Source organism: Sturnira hondurensis, unplaced genomic scaffold, assembly GCF_014824575.4.
Source record: "Sturnira hondurensis isolate 20B ecotype Veracruz unplaced genomic scaffold, ASM1482457v3 Scaffold0002840, whole genome shotgun sequence".
Classification (NCBI taxonomy): domain Eukaryota; kingdom Metazoa; phylum Chordata; class Mammalia; order Chiroptera; family Phyllostomidae; genus Sturnira; species Sturnira hondurensis.
This window is the reverse complement of record NW_028075471.1, coordinates 22171614-22186295: the sequence shown is the minus strand read 5'-3', so window position 1 is coordinate 22186295 and position 14682 is coordinate 22171614. Positions and strand designations below refer to the sequence as shown.

Sequence of the window (14682 nt, the reverse complement as noted above, 5' to 3'; positions counted from 1 at the left end):
CAGCAAACAGGAAGGGGACGGGGACCCAAGGGCTCTGCTCATAAAATGGGTAGAATGGAAGGAAATTGGCCACTGTGGGAGCAGAGTCCACCCCTGCTGAGAAGTACACTTGAAAAAATGGAACTAAATGCTTAGCCTGCTAGAATCGACCTTGACAACCATTCAATTCACCCAATCTGAGCTTAAGATTGAATTCTCCTTGGATGCAAAGCAATGGGAATCATGACAGAGCTGTGTTATTACATTAGAAAAGGAGACTGATGAACTCATTTCCTTTTCCTCATCATTTTTTATAGTACTTTACTTATAAGCTACTGTGTCTCTAACTGAAGAGAGATTGAAGAATTCAGTTACAGCTCCCTGGGTCCAGAGTGGGGGGTGGGCACCGGACCTGGACACATTGTTGCAGTTTCAAGAATGTTGCAAGCCAATCTCTAAATACAACCATTATTAAAGAGTACATTATGTAAGTTTACAATTAAATAAGTAATACCACGAACAAAAGGAACAAATATTGAAAACTTATCACTTCCTCATTACTTACTACCTCGGACTATTTCTGTGTCCTTGAGCTTATTTACAGGTGTCGGATCAGCACGATTCAACAGTATGTAACAGTAGAAGTCCTACGTAGCAGGCTGCTGCTGAGGACCTCTCCCTAACCCCACATTCAGTGACTGATGTCCATGGCTGGAAATCCACAAAACGGGTATTTACACCATGGAAATCAGCAAAGGTTGCAAACCAGCTGGCCGCTGTCTCAGCCAGCAGAAACTTTAAGGTTTTGTATTAACTCCAGAGAGTTTTATCTGACAGCCTACATGAAACAGCGAGAGAGAAGATGCCCATAACACAGCTCTTCTGGGAGACAGAATTGTATGCGTTGGATCACAAGGCCTTTTCCGCTACTGCCGCAAACAGAGACAGAAAGGAAACGCAAGGGACCCCAGGGGAGGATCTGACTGGTGCTCCCTCTCTGTGCGCTGTCAAGTCCCCAGGGCCTGGACGGTGGGTGCCAAGGCGACTTTTGTTTTCCCAGGTGCGTTCACACTCTGCCATTTACTCCCCCACAGTGTACTGCTGCGCGTCGTTTCCTAGTCACGCCAAGCGCTTCTGACAACGGTGCCCACGGAACTCCGCGCCTCTGACCTCCGGCCCTGACTCTCCCGTCCTCGACACCACAGGGCCCGCTTGCACAGTGCGGTTGACTCTCTTTAGAGCTGACCGGTACATGTATCGCTGGCAGAGATTGGTTTGACTGGTGTCCCTGTGCCCTCGTAGGTGGCAAAGACTGTCATACGTAAATTCGGGTTGATGATCCTGACCTGCCTGAGATTCCACTTTCACCAATACCTGGACGTGCTTCTGTTATGAACCCTGCTTTATTTTAATTCATTACTAACTCATATATTTCTCCACTGGTACTCAGTTGGAGAATTCTGTCCCTATTTGCCTTTGGACTAGATTGTGTGTCTATAAATTGACCAGTGCGGTCAGTGGACCCATTAGGGTAGGAGCATTCTGCCTACCTGGTACGACTAAGTGCCTACAAGCACGAACTAGAAGTTTCTGTAGGAGCTCACAGCTCATGCCTGTGTCTGCGTGCTCAGGGATACGCAGGACTCCCAGTTTTTTAAGAGTTTTTCAGGGTTTCCTATCACTGTCTTCCCCAACACTTAGGCTGTTTGCAGACGGAAGAGTGAGGAGGGAGCGCCTCCCTCCTCCACTCACTACACACTCAGCCCATTTCCCCCAACACTGAAGTCTCACTTGAGGCAGGCCTAGCACTGGGGCCGGCCAAGTGAAGGGCACATGTCCACACACTTGGGTTCTGCTGACCTGGGCTCCCCTTACACAAGGAAGTAACAAGTGCTGCGTTTGACAAATGCTGGTCTGGAGGGTGTACAAAGAATAGTGATGTCCCAGTGTGTGGCCACCACGTCCCTAGAGGGGCGTGGCCAGGTCTTCTTAGATGGCAAGATCCCTCTCCCTTCCTGGGAAAACCCACCCGCTCCTGAGAACTTGTCACTTCAGCTGTCCTGAGAGGGACAGGCAGGGGCAGTAACCATGTTAGGGTTCGGGGCTCAGGACAGGAGACTCACTTGCTTAGGTTAACTTTTGATACTGTGCAAAGGTGCAGGTGAACTGGAGAAGCTTGTCATGTTTTTCTCCAAAAGATTTTTTTCATTGTTATTGCTCAAAGTGAGAAAAAGAATCAGTTGATGTTTTTTACGAGTATGACTGTTCTGTGGTGGATCGCGCTGAAAATGCTAGTGATGATGATATAGGTGTTATTGCCACTGATATTGATATTAATAATAAGGAAATATAAGCTAGAACGTATAGAAATGCATAGCTAGAGCTATAGGTAACCACTCTAGTGCCGTACGTTCGTGAAGAGGAAAAAAGAACGGAAGGTTACAGAAATTACAAGAAAACAGAACAAGTTAAAAAGTGTCTTTTTTTTCCCTTTTGCATTATAATAAAGAACTTTTGTCTGATAAGTAGCCATCATTTGCCCTCAAATCATTAAGGGGGGGAAATCTAAGCAGGAAAAGGTCATGTTTACCTAAACGTTGGGGAAAGCACCGGGGTTTACGACCCAGATTTTAAAGACTGTGGAAGATGGTGTGCAGCTACAGCAATAGGCATGTGTGGGAAAAGTGTCTGTGAGGCTGAGGAGAGAAGGCAGAGTCTGCAGGCACACAGTTGGAGGAGGGGCAGGGGCAAGCCTGATTGCTTAGAATGATTGGTTAAGGAGGCAAAGGTGTAAAATGAAAGACAGTGCCAACTCCATGTAAAATACAGGACACAGACGTGGAGGGATGGGGACAGGAGGAGAGAGGTCCAGCCAGGGCACCCTGACCGCCGGGGCATGCAATTAGCTGACAACGTGGGTTCTGGACAGAACCTCGGGACTCTCGGTCCCCAGAATGGCTGGGTACAGGGCTTCGCGAAGTTCAGGGCGATGCGTTGAATGGGCGTCAGAGATCCACGCCTGTTGCAGCGCCATGCTGACTGGCGATCGCGTCTTCTAGGAATCCGACAAGTTCATGCAGAGACATTTTTTTTCCTCAAAGCCCTTGCACCTCAGAGATGTTTTCGTGTCTGGTGTGACCTCAGAACCCATCACTCCTTGCAGATCACGCCTCCTCCTTGCAAGCCAACAGAGACCCACCTGCTTCCTTTTCCCCATAGTGTTGTGTCAGGAGTGGCGCTGAAAGAGCTCAGGTCAGAAGTGGCCCCCATCTCCCAACAGCGAGGCCCCAGTCAAGCCGACCTCCTATGGCTGGTCCCCGTGCGAGCTCACAGCAAGTGCCGAGGTCAAGGAAACATTAACTCTGAGTTATTTTTCATCTATATTGGCTTACACCCTTACATTTGCACCATGGAGTCCTGCTGGGGGTGGGCAAGAAGCAAGCAGCGGTGTCTGACCTGCCCTCCTGTTTGCAGGATGAGGTTCACCATCTCGCATCCCCGCAGCTCTTGGCTTCCCGTGAAGGTTCTGAAATTGTTCAGTTGTGAATGAGAGCGCCAAGCTCTACGGAGGAAACACTTTGGAGAAGTCGTAATGCAGTCTGCTCACTGGGTAGCAGTCAGGGCTCACCCCTGCATTTATGGTACTGGTCAGCCACTCACACTCTGCTTCCATGTTGTTTGGGTCCGTGATGTGACACTGCTTGTTCGCAGTCTTCATAATGCATGTAGTCTGAGGCAAAACATGTCTATTCACAGGCTAATGTTTTTCATAGCAAAGCAAAGTTTCCTGAGATGGGGGTGGGATGGGCACCTTGCAAATGTTTGGAGAGGAGGGGAAGGCCATTCACACGAGTGCTGGAGGCAGCTTGAAGCAGGGCCACCATCCATTGTCCAGGACTTCCTCCACCAGCGGGGGCCTGCCTTCTTTTCTCTGCTCTGAGTGGTATGTGCATGCATGCTCTATTTCTGCAGATGTGTGTGTGCATGTGCACGTGTGTTCCCATGTGTGCTCATATGGGCGTGTGCACCTGTGTGTTCACAAGTGTGTGCACCCATGTGTGCACCCATGTTCCGGTATGCACTTGGACATGTCTGGGTCTGGGCACTGTTGTGTGTGCATGTGTGTGCATGCATATTCCTGTGTGGTCACAAATGTGTTGGCGCCTGCATGCATGTGTGTTCCTATGCATGCACATGGGTGCTGCTGTGTGCATGTGTGTTTTGTGTGTCCATGTGTGTGCATATGCCTGTGTGCTTATGCTCTGTGTACATGCCTGTTTGCATGTGTGCCCATAACTCACCTGTGTTTGGTGCGGGTGCACATGTGTGTGCGCGTGTGTTCACATGTGTGTGCATGCATTCACGTGTGTGCACAACCGTGTGCATGTGTGTGTCGTTGTGTGTGTATTGACTACTTCATGGCTTGTACCCAACAAACAGGGAGCAGGAGGAAATCTCAGAATAGTTTACCCTCTATTAGTGGCCATGGTGAAATGCTGACAAGCAAACTTCAAAGGCCCCAGTGGGGATGAAGGTCCGGGTCTTACCTGCATGAGGGTCAGCATTACCTGTGTCTGAGTTCCCAGCTCGGTCTGTCACCAGGAGCCACACAGAGCCGCTCACCATTCCACCCAACACTTTCTTTCCGGGAGGCTGGGATATTACCACTTTCTCTTCAGTGTATTCTGCCTTTAATTGCTCTCTAATCCTTCTTTTTTCTGCTTAAGAAAATAATAAACTTTTATAACTATGGATGAAGCTACATAAAAGTCAGAAGGTTATCTATATCTACCCATATCCTTCAGTAAAGAAAGGAAAAGAAGGAGAGAGGAGAGCTTTTGAAACCACTGGGAACAGCCACACTGTCTCCAGGGTGGTGAGTCCTCGGCCAGCTCTGGGAGGGGAGTGAGGGCCTGTGTCAGGCTGCAGTGGCTTGCATGGCCCAGACTCCTTCCCTGGCATGTGAGCAACTCGGGAGACAGAGGTGATGTACATGGGCCTGTTTTGTGTGAGTGAGGAGTGGCCTTGTAAAGACTTCCTGTGCGGCACAAATCCTAACTAACCCCTAGGTGAAAGTGGGCAGCAGACGCCACTCATCCACAGACATGTCCCCTTTGAAGAGCAAAGTTGCCAATGTTAAGAAAGGTTTGCCTTGGAATTCTGTCTCCTGCAGGGTGGAGGGGGGGCAGGAGGGTATCAGGGCAGCCCCGCCCGGCCCCCACTAGCCCCCTCACTCTGCAGGGTGAACCAGCTGCTGAAGGGGACCAGTCCACATGAATGCTGGTAGCTTCCCCGCTCTGCTTCTCCACCAGGGGGAGCCCTGGCCCTCCCAGCAGTGGCCTCCTGAGTGAGGAGACAAAGGTCCGGCTGGTGACAGTACATCCTCAGTGGCTGAGTTCAGAGGGTGAGCCCTGCTCTTCACAAAGAGGGGACAGTGAGGCCAGCAAGGGGCAGGACAGCCCGTACTCAGAGGGCCTACTCTCCGTCCACTCTGGCTGGTGTGATGCTGACTGGGACCTAGAAAGGAGCAGAGATCTGCCCTTGGGTGGGGGGGGGGGGGGGGGCACGCAGAACACAGATGCCACCACCTTTCTGTGCCGGAGTTCAGTTTGCAAAGGTGGTTCTGAGACCAACCTGTGCAGGTGACTGACTGTAAATCATTTACAGCAACAGCCAGCTCCCAACAAATCCCAATTGTACGAAGCAGACCAACATTTAAAACACGGGGGATCGTGCATTAAAATCCTGACTTCTGCTTTTGCAACACAAGTAGGTATGGCGACACCAGTTTTCCTCATGAAGGAAACGGTGTGGGAGGCAGTAGCAGCCGGTGCTCGCTGCGGGCGGACGCCAACGCCCCTCAGAGCCCCGTGCTCGCATGTGGCCCCACGCCGTCTCTCCCAGGTGTCCCCTGGGTGTTCCTGGCCCCTTTAGGGGGTCAACTTGGCTTCCTTGCTCTGATCAAACTGGAGAGATCAAGGAACTCAAGCCCTCATTTTTTAAAAATGAGAAAAATGTGAAGGTTCCATTGTCAAATAAGTTTTACACGTTCGATTTTCTGCTTTGTGTGCTCACACAAAAGATGCGGGGCTGTTTCTAGCTCCCTGCTTTTCCTTTGGACTTCAGCAGCTGTACAGGTTGCCTTTGAAGAGATTTCTTACAATGAGTCCCTTTGCAGCTCACAACAGTACGGCCCTGCGCTCGGCGCCTGATGCTTCCTGGGCCCTTGGACGCAGGGTGTCCGCCCAGCCTGGTTCTGAGCGGCTGCCGGGTCCCTTGCAGCCGGGCACAGGCAGGGTTGGTGAGAACACTGCCAGGCTTGCTTCTGCATGTGCCCAGAGCCCTGCACACGCTGCCAAGTCCCTGAGCACACACTGGAAACTGAGGCTGGAGTCCGGGCACAGCCTGCGAGGAGGTTATTTGGGGGTCTTGGTGGGCTTTGCTGAGGTGAGTGCTTCTGGCCAAGAAAGCTGAGTTATTTTGGGGCCACCACAATTGTGAGTCAGACAGGTGGTTTTGTGTGAAACGTTGAACTTGCCAGCTGTGTAGTCTGCTGACCTCGGACGAGGCTGGAGACGACTCTATACACATTTCCTGAAATGACGGCTCTGATTTTTACAGAAACCACCTAGAAGTGCCCACGAGTCTGATAGATTTTGTAGATGGTAAAGTGTCAGAAACCACATTAGGAAAGGAAAGCACAGGCGAACCTAGAAGCAGCGCCATAATCAAACAGAGTCCAGAGAAAAAGGCACGAAGTGTTGTTTTTCTTTTTATCTTCTCATACAAATACCAACTAAAACATTTTCCTGCAGAAGAACAGTGACCATCCTGTCTGTTCCCACTGACCTCCGCGTTCTGGTACAACTGAAGGATGGGGGACCGAGGTGTGGGGGTGCCAGGGGGTGGGAGATGAGGAGGACATGCAGGCAAATAGCACGGCTCTATTTAATCAGAAGAGGGAAAGAAGAAGAGGCGCTATAATTTCAGGGCACATTAAAGGGACACTCGGCCTTGGAGGCCAAGGTGGACTGCCCACTTGGCAGTGGCCCTGCACAAAATACAAAGGCCACCTTCAGCTGGTCACTTTCAGGTCTATGTCTAGCAGGTAGTGGCGGCTGAGCACTGCGCTGTACAAAGCCAGACCATATTTAGCCCTGGCTCATCACCGCCCTCCTACTCATTATGGGTGGGACTTGGGGGACACGGACAAAGTTCTTAGAACCTCAGATGGAAGGTGAGTCACCCCCACTCCATGCCAGAGCTGAATCCTGGTCAGTCTGAGACTGAGTTCCCAGGAGACTCGGCAGGTCGCAGAAGGCCCAGTTCTCGGAGGTGCTGGCTAAACACAAGCCCTGCTCTTTAAGACACCACACGACCTGGAGGCAGCACGTCTGTTTGGGGTGAGTGCCGTCCTCACCCCTGCTGCCCACACTTCCGTTCCCTTCTGTGCTCAGGCCCCGGAAACATTAATGTCAGAAAGGACTGGATTTTTTTTCTCAACACTAGTTTAGAATATATTGAAGTCCCTGGACAAACAGAAACAAGATTTGTCCCATGGAACATGAACGAATGGGTTTTGGCAGAAAAGTCTCAGCGTAGCTGTAGTGAACAATTCATTCAGCATTTCTTGGTGAAGGAACTATGGTTTGGCTCATGCCTGACACGTGACCGTGTGACCGTGAGTGGACTTGCCCGGTTTGGGAGCCTGGCAGAGTGTGTTTCTGCAACACGCAACTTCAGGAATCATGTGTTGACCAGGGCTTCTTATATAATTTGCAAAAGAGAAATAATTACACTCACCCTTCAGGGGCATTGGATTGAAACAAGAGCTGGGTAGATATGATCTACTTGAGCGTTACACAATGTCAAAGCCCAACGACCCCTGTGTGGATTTCAGGTCCTGGTTGAGGTGGGCTATTGGACAGTAATTAGCCAGCGTCTGATATGTGAGGCCACCCTAAAGCTACGACATCCCCATAGAGGAGAAACCCCATTCAGAAAGATGCTGGAGCAGACACACGAAAACACAATGAGACTTCCGTTTCAAGATGGAGGACCTCAGTTCATGGACTGTCACCTGCTGGGGGAAGTCGGNGCTGGGTAGATATGACCTACTTGAGCGTTACACAATGTCAAAGCCCAACGACCCCCGTGTGGATTTCAGGTCCTGGTTGAGGTGGGCTATTGGACAGTAATTAGCCAGCATCTGATATGTGAGGCCACCCTAAAGCTACGACATCCCCATAGAGGAGAAACCCCATTCAGAAAGATGCTGGAGCAGACACACGAAAACACAATGAGACTTCCGTTTCAAGATGGAGGACCTCAGTTCATGGACTGTCACCTGCTGGGGGAAGTCGGCCACCCCATCCAAGGGCAATTCTCCCCAGCAGGCACCTCCCTCCCAGGCCCCTTGGATGTGTCCTCAGCCCGACCCGCCACGAGGCTCTGCATTCTGTCCTAAGCCGACAGCGAGGGGCATGTGCGAAAGCACCTGCTCCTCTCCTTACTGACCGGGATGTTGCGTGTCAGGTTGGCTGCCGAGAGGAGGGATTCATTTAGCACAGATGTGGGGGCAGAGAGTGCGGGCGGACAGCGTGCCTGCTGTTTCCTGTGCATCGGTAAAAGGGCAGCAGCCAGAACCCGGCCCTGTTTGACGACGGAGAGTCGGAGCCTCCGGCCCGGACTGACTAGCAGGTTGGGATTCTAGGGTTTGAGTTATGGCTCAGGCTCTTGAGAAATAGTGGCTGGTGGATAGCAAGAATACAATGCTTGGCTCTTAAGAGAACCCAGGTCTATTTTAAATCCATAAGTTCTTTGAAATTCTCTCTTATCCTGCCTTCTTGAAAACAAATTGTATTTATACATGCACACACACAGAGCAGCGCTCTGTAGGGAATGGGCTGCCCTGAGACCCCCTCCTGCAGTTTGTGAGGGGCCCAAGCTGTGGGCCTTTGGGACCAGAAGGCTAATATAAAAGGTTAAATCATGCCCCACTGAAGAGTCCTTGTGTCAAACAGTGTGACGAGGTGAACTTCACTTTGAGGAACCAGGGGGAGAGAAGGAAGCCAAGATTGGAGCCCCAAGTCAGGGCAGAACAGACATGATGCTGGAAACAGAGGGGCCCCTGAAGCCTCACCCTAAACTGGCCCCACTCCCTCCAGAACATTTGTCCAGTACAGCGACACCCCCAACTCTGCCTGGGTGAAGGAGGACTCACTCCTTGTTACATGGAGTCTTCCAGACATCAAAATACTGTCATATTCAGATTCCTTTTAGTACATGTTTTAAAAACAATGATCCATTTTAAAATTATATTCACAATGCAGTAGAAATTACATCTGTCGCCCCCGATTGAATGCATGATGGAACTTCCCAGACGCCAGTTAAAGATGTGACAGAAATCGTGGTGGCCCTGAATTGCCCGGGGGTATGTATGAGGAGTGGTGCTGAGGTACATTGCCTCGGTTCGCGTCCTTGTTCGGAGCACCGTTCTGCAGGTGCCTCGATGCCCTCCTGCCCCCCGGTGCCTAGAACCTGGGGGGCTGAGTCCAGGCAGGCCGAGGGGGGCAGTGGGTACTCCTTGTTGGCTGGGAGTGGGATGAGGAAGATTCTGTCTTTGACACAGTTTCTCTGGGCCATGTCAACGTGCCCAAACTGCCTCTTGAGAAATCGTCTTTTGTAATGACCAGCAAGTAAGTGATGTCGTAGGACCTGTCGTTTGCATTTAATAACATGAAAAAAGTGAGTCCATTGCAAAGTACTTGGAAGAAATCAGTGCTTAGTCCTTGAGGTGTTCTTTGGTGACTTTGTAGGAGAAAAACTCAGTGGGAATAGTTCTGAACTGAAGACGAGTGAGTTCAGTTCTGAGGCGTTAGCACCTCCGTCTTCCCCTCTGATCTGGAGAGTTCTCCCAGATTCTCGTTTATGAATGCCTATGAGAGCATTCGAACCACAGGATTACATGCTTTAGGTGAGAAGCACGGTGGAGTTGATACCCCTGAGTCGGCTCTGTGGCTGTTCATTTGGAAAAGAATTTTATCATGAGTTTCTGTTAGACTTTCTGCTAAAGACAGATTGTGTTTGTCGTATTTGCAAAAAAATCACACAATGATGACGTTTTAGCTCAAAAAAGGTTGTTCACGCCTTGAGAGAGGCCAGCGCACCAGCACATTAATTAACTCAGAAGTGACAACCCCACTTTCAGAGCGGACAGAAATAGCAGGAAGGAAAAGGTGGTGCCGTGCCCCATCTCAGAGTCACAGGAAGTCACCAGTCAGTTGTCCAGAGAGTGTAGGCTCCCAGATTTTGATTGGGAATTCCGAAGGACCGTGGAATTCTAGCTCTCGAAGGGGAGCTTGGAGCTTTTCAGAGCCACCTTGCTTCTTTCGCCAAAAGGGAAAGGCCTGTCTGCAGTTCAGGGGAGAACGGGGACTAGAGGTGGGATTCGGACTCTTACTTTTCCCCCGCCGGCCCGGGGTGGGGTCCCTGCTCCACTGGCCTCATGGGAGCCCTCGGGGTGGAGGGTGGGAACTGGGGCACAGGAGGGTCTAGAGGACAGCACCAGGCCCCTGCACCATTGTCTCATTCAGCAATTGTCAAAACATGTCACAGTGCCTGGAGTTAACAATAGGGACCGGCCCGAAGGAGAAACGATAATGAGGGGACAGGGTGGGGGTCACGGGGGGATGGGGGCGTCTGATTCTGAGCTAGACTCAGATGAACAGGGCTGAAGGCAGAAAGAAACGCTAACTCTCAGGGGCGCCTCCTGGGGTCCCGCCCCTGCCTTCTGACCCGTCTGTCTTTGCCGGCCACCCTACGGGCGCGTTCAGATGCTGTCCGCACGGGTCCTGAGCCTTGAATGTGCTGCCGCCATCCTCACCGGCTTCTACGCCCCTCCCTCCCACCCTCCACAGCCCATGGCTGATTGTCACCGCACTGGGTTCCTGCTCCCTGAGGCAAACAAATTCATGCACACATGGTCCCTTTCCAACTTGTCCTTTTGGTTCCTGGGGACTGCTCTCACTCCGCTCAGGTGCCCTCCCGCCCAGCACCAGTTCCCCAGCCCAGCCCAGGTGCCTATCGGGTGGTCTCAAGGGTGGCATCCCCCAGCCCTCGGGGAGGTTACCCTTGAGAAGGGGAGGGCTCACTGGGGCAGGAGGGGCCTCTGGTAATCGCTCCATTTATTGTACACCCAAAGCAGTTTAACATGCGCCCACTGAATGACCAGCCGCCCCCTACCTGTGCAGGCACACCCAGAGGGGCATTTCTGTAGGCCACGGACAGTCCATCTTTGTGTGTCTGTCTGTCTCCTCATGAACTGTGAGTCACCAGATAGCCAAGGCTCTGGGATTGGAGACCAGTCTCCCCGGTTCAGTCTCGGGGCACTTCCCTACATGGCGCATTGGAATCGAGTTCCGCTTTGCCGCAGTCTGTGGGCTGGGTACCACTCCCTCTCCTGGATGAGCCTGAGGTGGAGGGTCCCGGCACCCACCCCAGGCAGCTGTCCCCTGCTCTGCAGGTCCCTGAGGCCAGGTCCCTGTGACCTGATGCTCGTCCTCACTACGTGAAAGAAAAAGTGCTCATTTAATAGACCTACTTATTCAGAGACAGTGACGGAAGGAGGGCAGGAGACTGGGGTCCCCACGGCCATCGGGGCAGCAGCTGTCAGCGGGGCAAGGAGCAGCTCGGAGCAGAGCCCACAGGGTGACGTCTGGAGGTGGAGCCACAGGCTGCATGGCGAGAGCAGCCGGCCACCCTCCGAGGTGTGACAGCTTCTTGGGGAACCACTGTCAGGAAGGGGCCGCTTGTGTTAATCCATGGGCAGCATTTCTTCTCCTCTTTGCCCTCTAATTAAGGTCCCACAACAAAAGCCAGGAAGGGAGCCAGAAGAAAGGGGCATTGTTGGGAGGCAGCCACTGGGCCGGGACACGTCGCCCTGAGCATCCGGGCCTCTCGGAACAGCCCTCCTTTGTGTGCTGGCTTTCTTCGGGCGCTTCCGTGCGATGTCTGTCTGTGCAACTTCTGTCCTTTGCTTTATGTCATTGTTTGGGATCGCAGATGCCCCAGCATCTTTTTATTTTTTATTTTTCTGTTAATTCTGGGTTGCCAGTCCGCTGCCCTGGTAGGATGATGGCAGTGTTAAGTACGATGGGGCTGCCACTGGACCACTGTCCCTAGACTCCCAGTGCCCGGTTGTGTGGGGTGTGAGCCAGGCATGCCCTGGAGCCTCGGTCACCGTAGGTGTTCAGTCATTTACTGGGGGGGGTGATCTTGTAGCAAAGCGCAGTGAGGCCACAGCATAGCATGGCCCCTATTTCCAGGACCACCCCACACAGCGCTTGCTCCCATCATACGTTTTGAGGTATCAACATTTAAAATCTATTTCTATGTGACATTAAAAACGAGCGACTCAGGTGCAGAGCTGGCTCCTGGTGGTGCGCACCCATTTTCCAGTTTCGGCATCAGTGAGAGTTTCTGCTCTGCCCACAGATTTTACAAACCCCAGAAGCTCGGGAAGAAAGAAAATAATAACCTCACCGACCGAACATGTTTTCAAATAGCCTGGGAGAGGGGCCACATGGCCATGGCATCCCCACTGTGCCTGTCACTGTCACGGGAGGGGACTTGATAGTGAGATGCAGCTCAGTGCATACCACCCCTTCCACAGCGGGGGTCCCTCGGTGCTCAGGGTGCTGTCGTCCTGGTTCTTTTTAACTCCGCATGGAGCCCCCTCCCAAGCCTGTCTCTTCTCTAGACCAGAACTTACCGTCTTGCGTGGAAACACGGAGGGACAACTGGATGCCAATGGGGGCTGTGCCATCGCTATTTCAGGCCAAAGTTCGAATCCCAATGGACTGTTTGTCACAAGCTCCCAAACAGTATTATCTATGTCTAAATTTGTTAAGATTTTTTAAAAACCCTACTTTTTAAAGAAAAGAACTTATTTTAAAACACCTCCCATGAAACCAAGTGTCCATCTGAAAACCAAGGCCTTCACCATGGCGTCAGCCTGCACTGTTAAATGTGTGCCCACCGTCCACTCAGGAACGAAAGGCCACCTCAAAGGGTGGTGATGTTTGAGGGGCTGTTTTCTCTCAGCCACACATAGGCCCAGGCCCCAGCCCCAGGTTAAAGTGTTTCTGGAGGAAGCCGTGTGTTGAACCCCTACGTCCCTAGCACCCCAAACCCAGAGTGCTGGTGAGCCGGGCAAGCCGGGCAGGCCGGGTGGCGCAGGAGCACAGGTGCCAGCTGACATGTCCTTGCCGTGTTCTGTGCAGTGAGCCTACCCCTGGGGCCCAGCGGCCTGGACAGGGTCCTGCCGGCAACCCCGGACGCCGAGGAGACAGTGTCTGTTGGCAGCTGCTTTGCCTCAGAGGACACGACAGAAGACTCGGGTGTGGTGAGCTCCCCCTCCGACATCATCTCTCTGGACTCCCAGCACGACAGCACCAAGTCCAGAGAGAAGTGGGCCACTGACCAGGAGGACTGCAGTGACCAGGACCTGGCTGGAGCCCCTGAACTGGGCTCCTTGAAGAGCCCCTCATGGGAGAGAAACGGCTCTGGGCCCTGGCATTCGAGGTGAGTGATGGGACAGCTGGGGAAGGGGGGCCCCATCCGGGTCTCCAGGAGAGGAGGTGCTTGTCCCGGGGACCAGGGCTTGTTTCCCATGGTGACGTCTACCTGCTCTTTCCAGGTGCACAGGCACTGATGAATAACTAGGGGTGGCAGCTGTGTGTGTGTGTGTGTGTGTGTGTGTGTGCAACTGTGGATATCCTCGATACCTGGGGCCCTTCACGTGGGGTGCTTGTCCACTCAACTTCCTGCCTTCTAGACTTCTCCAAGGTCATGTGCGTGTCCTCTGTGCCTTTACTTATTTTTTAAGGAATGGGCACGTGGCATGTTTGGGTTTCCACCGCCGGAAGCCAGTTGTGCACGTGTTTCTGCTTGCACATCGGGAGTGTGTTCTAGCAGAGAAGTGACTAGGCTCTCAGACGAACGTATTCTTGACTTTCTCGATGATTGCACATCATTGACGACTTGCTCCCCAGAAGGACTGTCTGGTTTGCCTGCCCAGCAGGGGTTGCTCCACATGTACCCGCCCGTGGGATGGCGGGCAAACAGCATTTCCTGGGGCTTCAGTTTATGTGCCTGGTTGGTAAGGAGGGGCAGCTTGTCACACATGTGGTGGCAGTTTGGGTTTCCCTCTCCTGCGTGTCGCCTCTTCATAGACTTTCACCCTTTTAGAAAAGTGTGGTGTTACTCTAAAAACCATCCTTCATCTCTCCTTTGTCAGTCATTACACACGGAGAGTCTTAAAGACTCTGGCTTGATTTAACTCTTTGGTTGTTGTGTAAAAAATGCTGTTTAATTTTAGTGTTGTTAAACTGATCAGTGTTCTCCTGAATATGTATGTTCTCTATATTTAAGAGACCCTTCTCATGCCCTAAATCAGCGGTCCCCAACCTTTTGGGCACCAGAGACTGGTTTGTGGAATACACTTTTTCCAAGGACAAGGGGAGGCGGTGTGGAGGCAGGAGGCGGAGCCTAGGTGGTGATGCGGGTGCTGATTTGCTGGCTCCAACAATCCGCCACCCACCTCCTGCTGTGCAGCCTAGTCCCTAAAAGGCCACGGGCCAGTACCAGTCCCTCGCCCAGGGGTTGGGGTCCCCTGCCCTAAAAGACTAAAAATTATCTGAA

General features: G+C 52.2%; 1 protein-coding gene across 5 annotated transcripts in view; it reads left to right on the top strand.

Moving 5' to 3' along the window:
• The window catches only part of COBL (cordon-bleu WH2 repeat protein), a 127423-nt gene that overhangs the window by 95195 nt on the left and 17546 nt on the right, over window positions 1-14682 (top strand). For 4 of the 5 annotated variants that reach the window (XM_037041104.1, XM_037041102.1, XM_037041105.1 and 1 more), the window contains one exon: window positions 13263-13563. In XM_037041104.1, coding sequence (XP_036896999.1) covers window positions 13263-13563 — 301 coding nt within the window. Of the gene's footprint in view, window positions 1-1073; window positions 2393-13262; window positions 13564-14682 lie in introns of those variants that run through there. The other variant, XM_037041106.1, reaches the window with a different exon arrangement.